The sequence below is a fragment of the Daucus carota genome, chromosome 3 (assembly GCF_001625215.2).
Source record: "Daucus carota subsp. sativus chromosome 3, DH1 v3.0, whole genome shotgun sequence".
Classification (NCBI taxonomy): Eukaryota; Viridiplantae; Streptophyta; class Magnoliopsida; order Apiales; family Apiaceae; genus Daucus; species Daucus carota.
Genome location: NC_030383.2, coordinates 42,584,891 through 42,597,972, shown reverse-complemented (window position 1 = coordinate 42,597,972; position 13,082 = coordinate 42,584,891). Strand labels below are relative to the sequence as shown.

At 31.0% G+C, this 13,082-nt stretch overlaps 1 protein-coding gene across 2 annotated transcripts; it reads right to left on the bottom strand.

The window, feature by feature from the left end:
* Positions 1–3,396: 3,396 nt before the first annotated feature.
* Positions 3,397–5,773, bottom strand: LOC108213630 (uncharacterized). 2 transcript variants are annotated; one of them, XM_064088889.1, is made up of 4 exons: positions 5,537–5,773; positions 5,318–5,450; positions 4,710–5,199; positions 3,397–3,640 (listed from the first exon to the last, which is right to left on the bottom strand). In XM_064088889.1, the coding sequence occupies exons 2-3, from the start codon at positions 5,329–5,331 to the stop codon at positions 4,725–4,727; spliced, it is 489 nt and encodes a 162-aa protein (XP_063944959.1). In that variant the 5' UTR covers positions 5,332–5,450; positions 5,537–5,773; the 3' UTR covers positions 3,397–3,640; positions 4,710–4,724. The 2 variants fall into 2 exon arrangements, with proteins under 2 accessions (XP_063944959.1, XP_017240924.1); XM_017385435.2 differs by having other exon boundaries at positions 5,549–5,773.
* Between the last annotated feature and the right edge of the window lie 7,309 nt (positions 5,774–13,082).

Genomic DNA, 13,082 nt, shown 5'->3' with positions numbered 1-13,082 from the left:
TAATTAACATATTTTAATTATTGTTATATACATATCAGTCATAAGATTTTCTTGATTGTATTTCCATAATTAAAAAAATTGAATCTTTTATTGCCATTCAAATTGTTTACATGTATGTTGAGATCTTAGAAATATTACCATTAATGATACATTATATGTACGTCAATGATACATATATTACATTATTCTTACCATTTTTAAATAGATTGTATGAAGATTGGGTGCACTATTAACATAAATTAAAATTCTACAATTAACATATTACCATGGATTACATTAGTGATTCTCTTAGAGTTCTACTATCTTTTATATCATCAAAGTATTTTTTTTGAAACAAAAATGAAAAATTCTTCAAAACATTATCTAATCAATTTAAACTATATATCACTAAAGGGTTAATTATCAAGTTGGTCACTGAAGTGGGCTTAATGTATCAAGTTGGTCACTGAACTCAAAACGGTATCAAGATGGTCACTGAAGTGGCCATAAATATCAAACAGGTACCTTGAAATATGAGTTCAAGCACTAAAAATATTATTTATAAAGTTTTACACATTATTTTTGAATGTTACCAAAACCAAGTAAAAGGTTATGACTTCTAATATTTATGACAAAAAATTTAGATTTTATCAAGTTTATTTATTATTTATATTTTATTATATAGTTATTTCTTTGTTTTAATTAAAAATAAATAATAAATAAACTTGATAAAATCTAAATTTTTTGTCATAAATATTAGAAGTCATAACATTTTACTTGGTTTTGGTAACATTTAAAAATAATGTGTAAAACTTTATAAATAATATTTTTAGTGCTTGAACTCATATTTCAAGGTACTTGTTTGATATTTATGGCCACTTCAGTGACCATCTTGATACCGTTTTGAGTTCAGTGACCAACTTGATACATTAAGCCCACTTCAGTGACCAACTTGATAATTAACCCTATCACTAAACGATTTAAAATCCAACATCGATTTGACTTATTAATAAGAACATTGGAGAAAAAATATTCTATTATTATTTGTTGCATGAATATACAGTGGAACACTATGTGTGGAAAAAAAGATTCTTCATCAATGGAATGGTTGTTACTAAATAAAACAAATTCTAAAAAAAATGATTTTTTTTTATCTTTTATGAATTTCATTATGAAGAATTTTTATCTATTTTAAATTTCAAATTAATAGTTCACATTAAAGAACACTATAGAGAATGCCTTAAAGAATTTTTAGTAAGGAATTTTAAGAACTCTCTATAATAAAGATTATAGTAACGATTATTTTAAATATTATTTTAACGATATTTTCACGATCACCTTAAAGAATCTCCCACGAACACCTTAAGGAATCTTTGTTTATGTTTCCTGGTTTATGTTTTTGTAGTACGATTTACCTGTTACAAATGAGCTCCTTTCATTCTTTTGAGGATTCTCTTCAGATTCTTACCTCCAAAGCAAATGTCGTTATAATTTAACTAATAAACAAACAACTTAAGAGAATCTGTATTTTAAAATAATAAAATATTGAATCTCATACTATAATATTTAAATATTGAATCTTACACCAGAACACTCAAATGAATCCATGATAAGATAAGTAAAAATTTAAACAAATATGAAAAATGTATAAAACTGAAAATTCATAATATTTACTCAAAAATTACATTGACTTTTATATTACAACAATTTATATATTATGCACAAACCAAAATAATAGGAGGAAAAAAAATGTTGTTAGCTCAATCGAACCTTAGTATTTTTGAGAACACATTAATGAATCTCCATATTAATCAAAATAATAAATTTTTATTAGTAAAGTTTAAAAGAACATAACCATGTATTTTTACTATATGGCTAGGTAACAACTTAAAGAATGTCTACAAAAGAACATAGTGGATTAATATCTGAAAATTTTAAATTAGCAGGACACTTAACGAATTAAATTATTTATTTTTTAAATTTACCATCTAAAATTAAATAAAACACTAAGAGAATCTTAGTGTTTTAACCATCTTAGTTAAAACTTGACAGACAAACTTTATTTTTGGAACTCACTAAGGAACTTTAAGAACTCACTATAATTTAAGATTACTTAAGAGAATCTTTATAAAATTACATGGAATAACTATACGCACAAATATAAAATTTGAAACGGTTAACAGAACCAACCTATATATAAATTGAGAATTCTTTTCTAGATTAAATAATTTTAAAAGAATTTAGTTGATTTTAAATAATTTTTTTAAAAAAAATAAATCCATTAAATCTATGAGGGAACACAAATTCTATTTGATTAAATATACATAGTGTTGAACTTATATTAGAATACTCAAAACAATCTTTAATAAAATATTTATTGATATGAAAATTTTAATATTTTAAATATAAGTTATTTGATTATATTTAAGTTATAATAGAAAATTTGGTAGAATTTGTATTAGATCACTTAAGAGAACCCTAATAAACATAAGTGTTGTGTAGTTAATTTTTATAAAGAATAATATATATATGAAAAGAACACGTTATTAAATGATATTATATGAACAAATCGACTAGTGAAATACTGAATTTTTTAACAGAATCTTAATAAACAAAAGCTTTACTATAATAATAATAATAATAATTATATTTAAATTTTATGTTATTAGTAGACACCTTATTACAATCTTTTTTTTGAAACACACCTTATTACAATCTTAATAATATTATTAAAAATCATTAATACATAATAAAATTATATTAAAAATCTAGTGTTCTAATATGTTAAATTCCTTGACAAGAAAATTCTATCAGATATGCTCCAAAGAACTTTTTTTTAAAAACCAGAATTTCATTCAAAAAGTAAAAAAAACGAGCAAATGACAGTACAGAGCCAAGCTATCCGACTAACATGATACAAAAACAGAACCTATGATTAGGGCTGTTATTCGGTCCGGGCGAGCCGAGTTTCGAGCCGGGCATAATTCGAGCCGAGTTTTATTTAGTCGAGCCGAGCCGGCTCGTTTAAGAAAACGAGCCTAAATCTTTGCCCGAACTCGACTCGTTTATTTTCACGAGTCGAGTCGAGCTGGCTCGTTTAGCTAAACAAGCCGAGTTTAACGAGTCGGGCGAGCCGGCTCGTTTAATTTAACACTAAATCGAGCCTAAAACGCTATCCGGATCCGACTCGTTAACTTTTACGAGTCGAGCCGAGCCAGCTCGTTTAACGAAATGAGCCAAAACCTCTGCCCGGACTCGAGCTCGTTTAACTAAACGAGCCGAGCCGAGCTCATCAAAACGAGTTCGAGCCGGGCGAGCTCGCGAGCTGCCCGGATCGGATTACAGCACTACCTATGATACTAGTACTACACATAACCTGTAGCATGAACTTTTTTTTTTTTAAAACTCCAGCCGGTCTTCTGATAAGTTAACTAGTAAAAAACTTCGAAGGGCATATCAAACACGAAGCAAACATCTTTAACTGAAACACACAATGCGCCTATTCAAGAAGGGAAAGGCCGAACAACGACATCATCATTCATCACCTATAGTATTTTCACAAGACTTTATCAATACTTAATCTAAAGGACTTTATCAATAAGACTTCACAAGCTCCTGCAGTCCCTGCAAACTCCTGTGTCAGATCAGCACCATACAAAACCTGTCACACATTAATAGCAAAGTGCCGTTAAAATTTAAGTAACCTTAATCCTTTGATGCAGGAAAACAGGACCGCATTTCTAGACAGCAATCATTAGTGATCAAACAGATAGCATGAGAAACACAAAGCTGAATCACAAACCAGCTCACATGTGTCACTAATCACATACATCTTGTACGAAAATACCAACTTCCAACTTCCAACTTCCATGAACCTAAACTCATCTGTACACTCGTAATATTAAATTAGGTGCAAAAGCTAGAAAATCAACATCAGAAAACTTTAAATACTATCCTTGCCTGCTACAAAAGTTTTATTCGACAATGGATATAAGGTGTAACCTAGACAACAAGCTTGTGATCACACCATTAAGGCAGTTACGGAAGAAAAAGTTGAAAAGATGCACTAACAATAGACTGTATGAGTTGGAAGGACTGCAGGTAGAATATGCACAAGCATCTAAAATATATATTAGCTGTTACAAATTGATATGCAAAAAAGAACAGCAATTAAGTTTTATGCCAGTGCCCATTCTATGAAACCTTGGAAGCAAACATTTTTCATCTAAAACCCGTAAATGCTTGCATTCCCAGACAATAACAAATGTATACACATATACTTCATTACAGTTCGAAATAGTTAATTGTGTGTAAACACATCGTCATTTTATGTGACCATGCAAAAAATCATGAGGGTCAGTAGGTTTCAACATGTCATATGGCATGTAGAACCAAAACTAATGTATTAGTATAGAGTTGGTAGTATATATATTCTTAACAAAGAAAAATGTATACTTGTATGGTTTTCCTTCTAAACAACAGAGCAAGATAGAAGATAGAATAGTGATTTGTTTTGGGAAAGTCAAGTTGAAAAGTAATATAGTGGGTATATATGAAAGGTAGAACTTAAAATCGAACTGTGGACTTCTTTGAAGATGCCAATGGGCATAGACGCTAATTTATAATTTAAGGATAAGAATATGGCTGAAAGCATGAAGTAGACCAAATAATAAACAAAAGAAAAATACTTCACAACCCAAATCAATGTACTGTAAACCTGCACACCATACCAGAGGCGAACTATTTCAGTAATATCCACTGTCCTCTTGCAGAAGCTGATGATGATAGTGATCACCATTATGCTTCTGTCCCTCATAGTCCATTCCATGTTCGCCAGTTATGGTATGCTTCGCTAGTTCTTCCTGATCCCTTTCCCTGTTCCATTGCTCAATTTTAGCTCTCTCTTCACTGCCTTCTCTTACAGGACTCTGATGCTTTCTTGCCCCTGGACTCCTGCTCCGACCACTACGGCGCTCAGGGATTATGCCAACTGAATTAGCATCTCCGGAAAATCGAACAGCTAACTGAATTTTAAGCCATTTCCAGAAAATCGAAGACACGACCATACACAAATTTCCACTTCCTTGCCAAAAATATACTGGCAGACATAATATTCTCCCAACAGAGAACAAACACGAAGACGTAACAACGAAAGACCCAGACCCAATATAGGCTGCCAACACCCAATTTCGAGGCAACCCTAAAATCAACCTCTCATCCCTGGACAAAAAATACATAAAAACATAAGATACACGATTCTTTATAATGTTCTCCAAATAGTTCGTATAATTAGAAAACTATACAAACTATATTTCACATCAACAAAGCAAGAACAAACCTTCCTTCATCCATGTCCGCCACAATCGATGATGTTGATATAGAATTTAGTACAGAATCAAACCCGATCGGAGAGTATGGACAAAAACTCCACAAGATCACAAGGTCTAAATCCAACAACCGGCATCTAAGCCCTGTACAAAATATACTTAAAAACATAAGATACAAGATTCTCTATAGTGTTCCCTGAATAAAATTTTATACAAAAAGTAATACACACCCAGAAACAAACCTTCATTCTTCCATGTTCTCTGCAGTCGATGGTGACGCTGGAACAATGGATTCTCATGTTAGGGCCTCTCTGCAACCTTCTTCTACACTTTTAATACTAGTTCTGTGTCTATATCACAATCTTGGAGATGTAAGATGCTTCCAAATATAGAATCCCATGATTGACGTCAGTATCAACCCCCGATCTAAATCTTTCCTTGCTGGATAGTATACGAGTCGTATTTGTATTTTTCTTACAGTATAATGTGATTAATGATTGACAAGCGTGCCCCTCATTGTATTATCTGTATAATATGATAATCAACGGTTGATATTTAGTCTCTTTAGTCTCTTGATAAGGTCCGTCTCCCTCGAACTTGACCCTATATATATATATATATATATATATATATATATATATATATATATATATTAACAGTATATCTGACATTCAATAGCACACTACAAGTATACAAGTAACTTTTTTTTAACAAGTAAAAACCTAATATTAAAAATGAACCTAAAAATATAAGTTACAACTATACCTTATCAGTTATCACTAACCTGGATCAATAAATAAAATAAGACCACCCTTTAGTTAACTATTTATACTAGAAATTGAAAATATATTTTCACATAATATATTTTAATATATATATATATATACACAAATATATTATACCAGATGGACTTATTAACGGACCAGATCGTCCTATATCCATATCCGCTTTATTTATTATCAAATTTTAGATCATATTTTTTTTAACCGAAAGCATATCCGCTAAGAAAGTCTTAGATCGCATCGAGTCGGATTTCTGGTCCATTGACGGGCCTATTACAGTTCCCTTAACAGAGTTAGCAGGTGCTTCCCGTACATGAGGGAAATTCATATCAGACTTACAGTTCCCTTAACAGAATTAGCAGGTGTATTTTATCTTCTTAGCGGAAGCAGCATGTTCTTGTTTACTTTCGTATATAAATGCAATCAGATCAGACTTACTATTTTTCAATACTACACAAACACTAAAAAGAAAGTAGAAGTTATATTGTTTTTTTGAACATGATGCTGGGAGTACGGAAATATTACATCACACACTTACCACCCAATTAAATTTTACGGGTATCATTATTGTACAAATGTTAAAGAACAGAATCCAAATCCAAATCTTAACGTATAATGAAACCTAAAATCAAAGTTAACAAATGTACTTATAGGTCCAAAATTATGAATTATTGTATAAATATTAAAGAATACGAACCCAAAAAGTCAATGTCAACAATTACATGTCCAAAATTATGAATTACAGTATTTACTCACCTAACCTTTAACTTTCATGAATATTATTGTTTGATTCCACCGAAAAATAGCAGATAATAATATGTCAATAATATTTACATGCGTGTTTGGGGTGGAAAATTAATTTTTTTAACATATTAAATTAAGGATCCTGGCTCTTCACAATCGAGTCTCATGGATTGTTTATATGACACATTGCTTCTTGAACGTGGAGTCTATTTTTTAAGAGTTCAAATTGAAATCTTTTTTTTATCGATCATTTATAATTTTCCGCGGATCTGAAACTCTCACTTCTGCCAAAAAATTTCGCGGAAGGGACAGCTTCTTCCGATCCACGAAAAATTATGAGGGACTGATTAAAAAAAAAAAACTTCATTCTGCGTCCTTCAAATAAAAATCCAATAATTCCAAAGTAATGTGTTGGATAAGACTCATGTAAACAAACATGTTATGGAACAAAACCCTTAAGTTATTAGTATCAACTATCAAGATTAGTTTCCCAGTAGATGCCCAGTTATTTTTATATTTATTTTATTTAATATTAATAAAAATAATTAATAATATGCGTTGATAAAATATTTTATAAATTTACAAAATTTAAAGTAAATGATGGTTATTTGATATTATGTCGTATTCGATTTTAAATTCTTGATTTAATTCTTACTCTTCTAAATTTTACTTAAAAGAAAATTATATATATATATATATTTATATATATAATCTGAATACATTTATTTCAAAATTTTAATAAATATTCAATATATCAAGTAAGACTAATATATAAAAGTATTTTTCTTTATCCGAAAAAGTTAAATTTGATATTTAAACAAAATTTAATTATAATTTTATTAACGATGAAATGTTAATATATTTTGTTGGAAAATAAGTTGAAAAGTGATAAAAGAATGAGAAACTAGAAATATAAAGAATTAGTGAATGTAAGTCTAAATGTAAAGACAATCCTATCTGTTACATAGGGATGATAACTCAACAATAGAACAGGACAAGTAAATAACACTACGCCTGCACCGGAATCGGAAGATACGAAGACAAAGGTTGAAAAAGCCATCTACAGTCTTGAAGGAATAAGTTCACTGGAAGAAGTTCATTAATATGTTCATGCCTCATTGAAGAATAAAGATTGAAGTATTCAAGATTGTGGAAGCAATGAAGATGTTGTCCAAGTACTCGAAAGATTTCAGTGCAACCCCTGAAGCAAGATATTTCTATATATCTTGGTTGGTTATCTATAATCAACAAACTGAAGCATAAATTAACCCGGAACCGACTGATCAATGTTTGCTGACAAAGAAGGTACAATGTTTGACTTCAGTGTTAGTCGCTTGTGAACCAAACCAGTGCACTAAGCGTCAGCACGTACGGAGCTTTGCAAAGTATTTATCGATCGAAGAATTGATCCAGTCATATCAAGTCATTTGTTCCACAGCCAAGCCAAGTCAAATGCCAGCTATGCCAAAGCTTACTGCTCAAATGCCATATGTCAAAACTTTCACAGAAAGCCATATCAGGAAGTGACATTTTTTATATGTGTGCACTTATATATTTGTATATGTACAAATATAATCATATATGTATATATGTATATTTAATTAAATATAATATATATAATATATATGTATATATGTTTTTAAACATATGTATATGTATATTTATATGTATATATATTTAAATAAATATATATGTATATAGTATATGTATTTATATATTACATAAACATTTATATATTTAAGTGTATATATATATTATATTATGTGCATAAATATATGTATATTTAGAGAGAGTTATATATATCTTTATATATATATTTATATTTATATTTACACATAGTTATATGTATATTATATATATATTTAAATATATGAGAATATATTTAAATATATGTGTATATATATGTTACTATATGTTTATATAAATATTATATATATGTATATATTTATATATACTTTTCTTTATATATATTTATGTTTATATTTATATTTATAAATAACTATATATATATCTCTATATATATTTATATATATATTTACATTTGTATTTACATATAATTATATATTATATATATTTAAATATATGAGAATATATTTAAATATATGTACATATATTATTATATGTTCATATAAATAAAATATATATGTGTGTATATATTTATATATATTTTTATTTATTAATATAATAACAACATAATATATTATATTATATATATATATTATGCATGCATGTGATGATGTCAGGTGTCTAGGGCAACCTAGGGTTTGCATGTGCATCTAGGGTTTCACTGTGAGACTCACTTCTCTCTTCCTGTAGATATTGCAGCAAGCGCCATTTGAATCTACACTGAAGCTCTTGGCAGGTGCATTGTACATAGCGCAAGTTGGAGATTTACATGCTTGTCCTTGTCTTCTCACTCTGTGTCCTACTGCTGCTAGCGCAAGGAGTGAAAGGTAAATATATATGTGGCGCCACTGGTGGAGTGATAACAGTGGAGTATTGGCACCTGTTGACATGAACGTAGCAGAAGCTAAGTCATGAAACTTTATACAAGGAATATCTGTTGGAGCGCAAGTTAGTGACGCATCAAGTGTTTAACCCTAACAGGTTATCACCTTAACGAGGAGTGAGAACAGCGTGTACACCAAAATATTCTGGCGCCAGTTGCATCTTGGTATAACAAGACTAAGGCATAAATCATACAGTGGAGATGGGAGTTGTTTTGGCGCAAGTATGGAGCGCCAATTGGTTAGTTCTTAACCATGGGTGACAACAGTGTGGCACAGGGTGATATATGGAGCAACTACAAGCGCAAGTTCATTCACTTAGATTTATTCTAAGTCATGCACACACAGTGGACATCAGTAGGCGCCAATTCAGGAACAAACTCACCCCTGGCGCAAGTTTCATTTTAATCAAATCAATTCTGGCGCAAATTCAAGAGTTAACCATGGTTAGTTTATGAAAAGCCTATAAATACCCATGGATTGAGTTCTCATTTGTAACACTCTTCACCACCTTTATGGTGGAATGACTTTGTGCCTCGCACACTACTACACACAAATAAATCATAGCTTAGTTTTGTAATATATATATATATTTAGAAGCTAGGGTTTGTGAGTGTACGTAGTAGTAGCCATTGTAGCCAACCATCGGGTTTGGATTTATAGCACCTTCGAGGTATTTATCAATATACAGATATACCTTGGAAAATATTGTGTGTTGGTTTAATATTTTCATATCCTCAGAAACCGACCCAATAAATATCCGGAACACGAAACCCATTACAGGACTGCAATTTATTTATCCGCAAGATTCGAAAGAATTTTAAATTGTAGTGAGTATCGTATTCAACCCCCCTTCTACGATACTTTGGACCTAACAATTGGTATCAGAGCGAGGTTGATTGATATACAAATCAGGATCCTAATCGTACGGAAAATCAAGAACCTAGCTTTCGATATTTGATTAGGGGAAATGTTCTTCCGGTTTGTGTTGCTGAATTTGTCCGTAGGCCTAAACAAGGATTATCTGTCTGATACTGAACTTTGGACCGGGACTTATAAATTTATACTTTAAATTTTAATAAGTTTATTTTATAAATTTGATTTAATTTATTTTAAACTTTTTAATTGAGTTTATTATAAATGAATTAAATTTATCTTATAAACTTAATTAAATTAACTTTATAAACTGTTAGGTCCTGATTAAGGCGTTGAATTAAGCTAGAAGGGGGGGGTGAATAGCTTAATGTCCAATTAAAAATTATAATTGCCTTTTTAAAAATATTTTCCAAGTTTTAAATATTTTTACCGTGTTGTTTAGCAATTATATGTGCGGAAGTAAAGAGCAAATATAACACGGTCGATTTTATCCTGGTTCGCGATGGAGCAACCTCTAATAGATTCTCTCACCCCTAGTCCAGTCCCCGAGCTCCTCTCCGGACTCGAGATTTTTCACTATAAGAAAGATGTACTCCTTATAGCTGGCGGAGAAGCCGTTACAATCTAAACTTACAAATATTTATCTTGGTCCGTAACTACCCGTTACAACCTCACAATAAATGTAAAACCTCTACTTGACTTATCTTAGAACGTAACTCCCCGTTACTTCTTCAAAGTCGATGTAGAACCTTGGTGTAGTCTTTGTACTTCTACGCTTTTGCCGGTCTTGGATCTTAGGTCTTAGATCTTGGATCTTTTCTTTTCTTCACGGTGCAAAGACGACTAACTCCCCGTTAGTACGTCTTAGACTTGGGTCTTAGAACAAGAATCACCTCACTTCACTTCACCTCACTGCAAAAGTTAGAAAACAATATCTACGAAAACAAACAAGTTGTAAAAGATATGTTTTGAACTAGTATGTTACAGTACTAGTTCGGAGATGACAATAATATTCAAGTTATAAATATTAAAGTCAAGTTAGGTATACTTATAAACAAGTATACGTTTGATTTCTCCAAGTTAAGTTAATTTGGGGAGTAATCAAAAAGAAGTCTTTCTTTTTAAGCTTGAGAGCTTAGGACTTCACTAGTATTCTTTTTCTTTTAGATCAACTCTTTTATGATCGAAGAATACTTGATTTACAAATCTCCGTTTTGAGATAAATTTGAAGATCTCGGAGATTGTATAATATCCTCTCTTTTAACTTGATATACAAGCCTTTGAGGATATAAGAAAGCTTTCACGAACAAAGTTCGGAATATTCGATATCTTCCCGAGATATATAAAGTTAAGTTAGTGCGGGATCGAATAAGCTTTATTTTGCTTCTTCAAAGTTTAGCAAGGATGATAACAACAATAAAAATGTTGCTAAACTTTTCTTTTGAAGCTTTCGTGTATAAAGGCCGTTAGAATCGTATCTTTCTCTTCCACACAACGCTAAGGCGATAGATGGAAGTACGATCTTGCTTTTATAACGAATTTGACTCTATGTCAAATATCTCCCTTATTGGAGATAAGTACTCTTGAACTTTAGTTCAAATCGAGTGAGCACTTTCACGGATTTTTGTTTGTTCTTTTTGTTCTCTTTAAAAGAGAAAGATATATCTTTGATATCTTGAACAAATCCGGATCTTTTGGGTGTCTTTTGGGAACTTTTTAGAAGAACTTGTAAGATGAAGAGAAGTTGGGTAAAAAGTTCTAAAACACAATGGTCGGTTAAGACACAAATAAGAAGCTAAGTAGAAACCACTTACGGGAGATGAACGGAAAAGTTCGCCGGAAAAATTCGCCGGAGGTTCGGCCGGATTTTGGCACTATGAACTTACTTGGGCAGCCCTTACAAAGGCTTGGAAGTGGTTGTGGTTGAGCTCGGTTAGTGTAAGAAAGCTTGTAGATCAAAACCTTGAATATATGAATATATATTTGAGAGAGAGAAGGTTTTGGTGGAGAAGTATATTTGAGAGAGAATATAAACTTGTATTTCTTGATAACTTCTCAAAATCTCAGCACTTTCTTGGCTCTTAGCTTAGGAGTATTTGGTGTGTGGGAGGTGGGTATTTATAGAGGGAAGTGGGTGGAGTGAATGGTTGAGATGAAAGGAAAATAAAGGGTGGAGATTGAAAAGGTGTGGATTGTGGTTTTGTTGTGTTTGTTGGCCACTTGCACAATAAGACAAACAACTTTATGGGAGAAATCTCAGCTGAGTTGTGTCACTAGAAGACAAACACGCTTCCCGAGAATTTGATTAATAACGTAACTTTGTATCGTTATTAAATGCGACGATTTTTCGAAACCTCCAATAAATTACACCAAAAATATGATAAATCATAGAATATTGGAAAATGGTGATCTGGAAATTTTGGTCAATTTTGGTCAATGTTGACTTGGTCAAACGTCCAATCAAAGATCCCAGTCAGCCCCTAAAAATAGCGTCCGGACCAAACTTCTCAGAAAATTATGAAAAATTTACTATGCACCAAAAACATTATTCAAATGATCTATCTCAAGTTTCAAGTCATTCTAGCAAGTAGAAGTATTTTATTTGGATTTAAATTGATAAAACCAGTTCTCCGGTTTTAAATAAAATACGATTAGCCTTTTGCGAGTTTGAACAGAACTTTGGCTAATATTTTGACTTGAGTAAAACATTTAAAATATATTTCCTTGATGATAAGATTTTTGAGATTTGAAGGAAATATTTTTATGATGTTAAAAGACTTTATTCCATAGAAATTACATTGTATAAATGGGGAATAAATCTTTTAAAATCTGAGACTTGAATAAAATATTTTTGTCTCATTGAATAA